Genomic DNA, 3,427 nt, shown 5'->3' with positions numbered 1-3,427 from the left:
TTTGTTCTTTTTTATTTCCCCGGTCACCGTTCCCCATTTTCAGCCCTTTCATTCGAAATTTCCACTTGACTGCTTCTCCGGACGCGCGCAACAATGGTGTAACCGACACATCAGGCAAAACCGAATTCTGACGTCCTTTCAAGTTGCACGGGAGACGAAGGTCTCCACACACTCGCTAACCAATCAGTGCGCTCGCTGAAAAGGTCTTCGCGACCATTTCACGTTTAGGAGAGTGCATATTCTCACCTGGGCGGGCGAAGATGGTCGTCGAGGAAGCGAAGTTTGTGTTCCAGTAGGTCCCACTGGCCCCTGGATCGACTGCGCTGGCGCCTATTTCGCTTGACGTACGAGTCCCGCAGGGTGCGCCACCGGGTCCGGCACTTTTCAACTGCGAAATGTTAAAGAAATTCGCAAAAACGAGCAAATTGGATCTGTCGGATACAGGATCAAGCCGCGCTGAGCTCTCTTTAAAGACACCTTCTCTATTACGCACAGTTTCGTTGCTGTAAAGGCGTTATGCATGGCAGAATGTAAGCTGTCGGATATCAAAGTACGAATTTCCAAGGGGTTGTCATTAACCCCATCTGCCGTTACAAAATGTTACACGCCGAGGTTGTGTAAAATCGGCTTCACTATACAGTCAACCGGCTTATAACGAACACGAAGGTGCCGCGAAAAGTGGTCATTATATCAGTAGTTCTTTGTATTGGGACTCGCCCTTTAAAACGCTGGTGAATAAGCGAACATGTCGAACAATTCTTTCGGTAATAAGTTAAGCCTTTTCGCTTCATGAAGGGACGCCTGCTGCTTGCTTACGAACGAACTAAAATGTGTTCGCGTCCAACCTGCCGCTAGCGGCACAATGCCTGCGAAGGAATTCTTTCGGGCGTCTTAAAAATCTCTACTCGCCGTAATGGCTTCGGTATACCTATCAACCGCACCAGGCTGAGCGTACCGGGAACAGCATCGCTTCGCCCGGAGAAGGGCGAAATTGGAAAGTTTGAATGTCATCATGACGCGTTATCAGTAACTGTGCAAACGAAGTGTCGGCGAACCGCGATCTCTTGATGGCAGCTAAGTAACCAACGGCGCTTTTTGCAGCGGGCGGTGCTGCGTTGGCGTCGACTCGGGCGGCGGGAAGATCGACACCGGTGATAGCAGCACTTGAGCGGCAGTTGATACCGAGTGGTGTATAATGTTCACTTATAGCATTTTGCATACGCTTAAGATTGTAAATTGCTTACATTTAATTGCCTCTGCCGCGTTGTGCAATTTAAGGCTGCTAATTGCCACAATAAAAACAAATTTAACGACATCTAAAGGAAACAGCAAGAAGGGCCCATCTCCCCGCGAGGGGGACTCGAGTAAATGCGTCGCATAGGGGGTGGGTGTATTGCGTTAACGTTTAGTGTTTGGGGAGTTGGTGGTAGTGAATGCGTTGTATCAGCAGCTTCTTGACGTAGTTTGAATGAGCCAAGGATCTAAGGCGCGTTCGTAGCCTTCCATTCTGTGTCGGCTTTGTGGCGCAGTGATTCTGCTTCCGGCCACCGCAGTGAACGGACGCAGGATGCAGGGCTCCTCAGGAGCGGTTAATGCGGCCCATGTTGGCCGCGGAAACAGGATGTTTGCTCAGGACGATAGTTATCAAGTTTCGTTGCCGACATTGCCTACAGGACGTATCGTTTTTAACACAGTTTTTTTGCACGGTGACATGCGCGCCCGCCCGTATCGCGTTGAAGATTTCCGCGATACTTTGGCTCGGCTGGAATTGCTCCCTGAGGTGCTTGCCTTGGGGGCGTTCCAAATGAGTCACGTATGGGCGGTGACGTTCAAATCGGAGCAAGGCGTCAAAAAGATCTTGGAAGCAAAGGAGCTTCAAGTCAAAGGTCGACACTGCCTCGTCATCGACCCTGCCAACCAGGACCTGCGGCTGAAGCTCCACTGGCTGCTTTACAACGTGACCGAGGACGACGTTCGAGTTGCGCTGGCTCCCTACGGGAGGGTCAGCGACGTTTCACGGGAGCGCTGGCGTGTACAAGGCGTCCACGACAAGGGCTCGACGACGCGGTCCGTGACCCTCAAGCTCAACGCGGGCGTGAGGGCTGAGGACCTGCCCCACCAGCTCCGTGTCGCAGGCGAGCAGGCGCTCGTGGTCGTGCCCGGCAGGGCCCCGCAGTGCCTTCGCTGCTCTGGCACGGGGCACATGAGGCGCGACTGCAAGGTGCCGCGCTGCACTCTCTGCCGCCGCTTCGGTCATGAAGCGAACGAGTGCGTGCGGACGTACGCGAAGGTGGCCGGACCGGTGGGGGATGTAGACCGAACGGAGAACATCATGGACGAGGAGGAGGCGGAGGCGGCTGCAGCAGGGGGCGGCGGAGACCCGGTGACGGGGGACGCGCCGCCTGAAAAGAGCGCTGAGGTGAAGGAGTCGGTCGCTGTCGTAGTGCTACCTGCGCAAAGTGCCAGCGAAGGAGACCAGCTGACGTACGATGGCGACGGTGAGAGCCCGGTGAGCATGGCGGGTCAGTTTCCGGCGTTGGAAACTGCCGCCCCCCAACAGGGCGTCGACTTGAAAACTGGCGACCAGGACCAGTCTGTGGCCAAGCGGCCGCGTCAAGACAACCTCCTTGGTCAAGACAGTGTCGGGCAACGGGGAGGGGGGGATGGTTCCGTAGCGGTGGGGGCGGTGAGTGTGGGACCTACGTCGCGGCGCTCGAGCTTCAAGCCGAAGCTTAACACGCCCTACGACAGAGGACCCACGGCAACAAAGAATGCGTAAGAACGCCATCCTTGACTCCGCTTTCGGACTGCTAAAAGTATTTTTAAATTGTCTTTGTGTGTCGTTGAAAAGCAAGGAAAGTGCAGGGCGTGTTCTAGCGATGGGCTTAAGGTCGTTGGTTGTATTACGGGGGTTTTTGGTTCTGTGTCGGGTGTCGAAGGGTTTTCCTTGCGGTCATTGCGCGTTTTTTTGGGGGGTGTGTTGGGTGTCGAAGAGTTCTTCCTTCGTGCCAGGGCGGGGGTTTGGGGTGTTTTTGTATGTACGCGTGTCAAGTGAAGCTCTCTCAACGGGCTCAAATTGGATCCGTTTTTTTTTTTTTTTTTTTTTTTGGGGGGGGGGGGGGGAGGGGGTTGTTTTCGTCGTTTTACGGTATTTTGTTTTTTTTTTTTTCAAATGTACCAGTGTAAATGTTTTGGGATCTGTTTGTTTTCTCTCTTAACCTGGTGTATTTAAACACGCCAATCCGTATTGCCACGTTTAACGTCAGGGGGCTTGCTGACAGGAGACGGCAGAATCAGTTGTATCGTTTAGTGACCGAACAGGACCTGGATATAGTGGCGGTACAAGAAACGAAGGTTGAGAGAGAGGAGCAGACAGATCGTATGGTGCGCCCGTTTGCGTCGAGGTATGACGTGTGCGTTGCTCACG

The 3,427-nt window shown here is 53.7% G+C and overlaps 1 protein-coding gene across 1 annotated transcript; it reads left to right on the top strand.

The window, feature by feature from the left end:
* The first annotated feature begins 1,536 nt into the window (after nucleotides 1-1,536).
* On the top strand, nucleotides 1,537-2,779 carry LOC144143006 (uncharacterized). Its single transcript, XM_077674830.1, has one exon. The coding sequence runs from the start codon at nucleotides 1,568-1,570 to the stop codon at nucleotides 2,777-2,779; it is 1,212 nt and encodes a 403-aa protein (XP_077530956.1). The 5' UTR covers nucleotides 1,537-1,567.
* Nucleotides 2,780-3,427: the final 648 nt, after the last annotated feature.

The sequence above is a fragment of the Haemaphysalis longicornis genome, unplaced genomic scaffold, assembly GCF_048455015.1.
Source record: "Haemaphysalis longicornis isolate Haplotype H1 unplaced genomic scaffold, Haemaphysalis longicornis Haplotype H1 scaffold_6, whole genome shotgun sequence".
Lineage (NCBI taxonomy): Eukaryota > Metazoa > Arthropoda > Arachnida > Ixodida > Ixodidae > Haemaphysalis > Haemaphysalis longicornis.
This window is presented reverse-complemented; position numbering and strand designations above follow the sequence as displayed.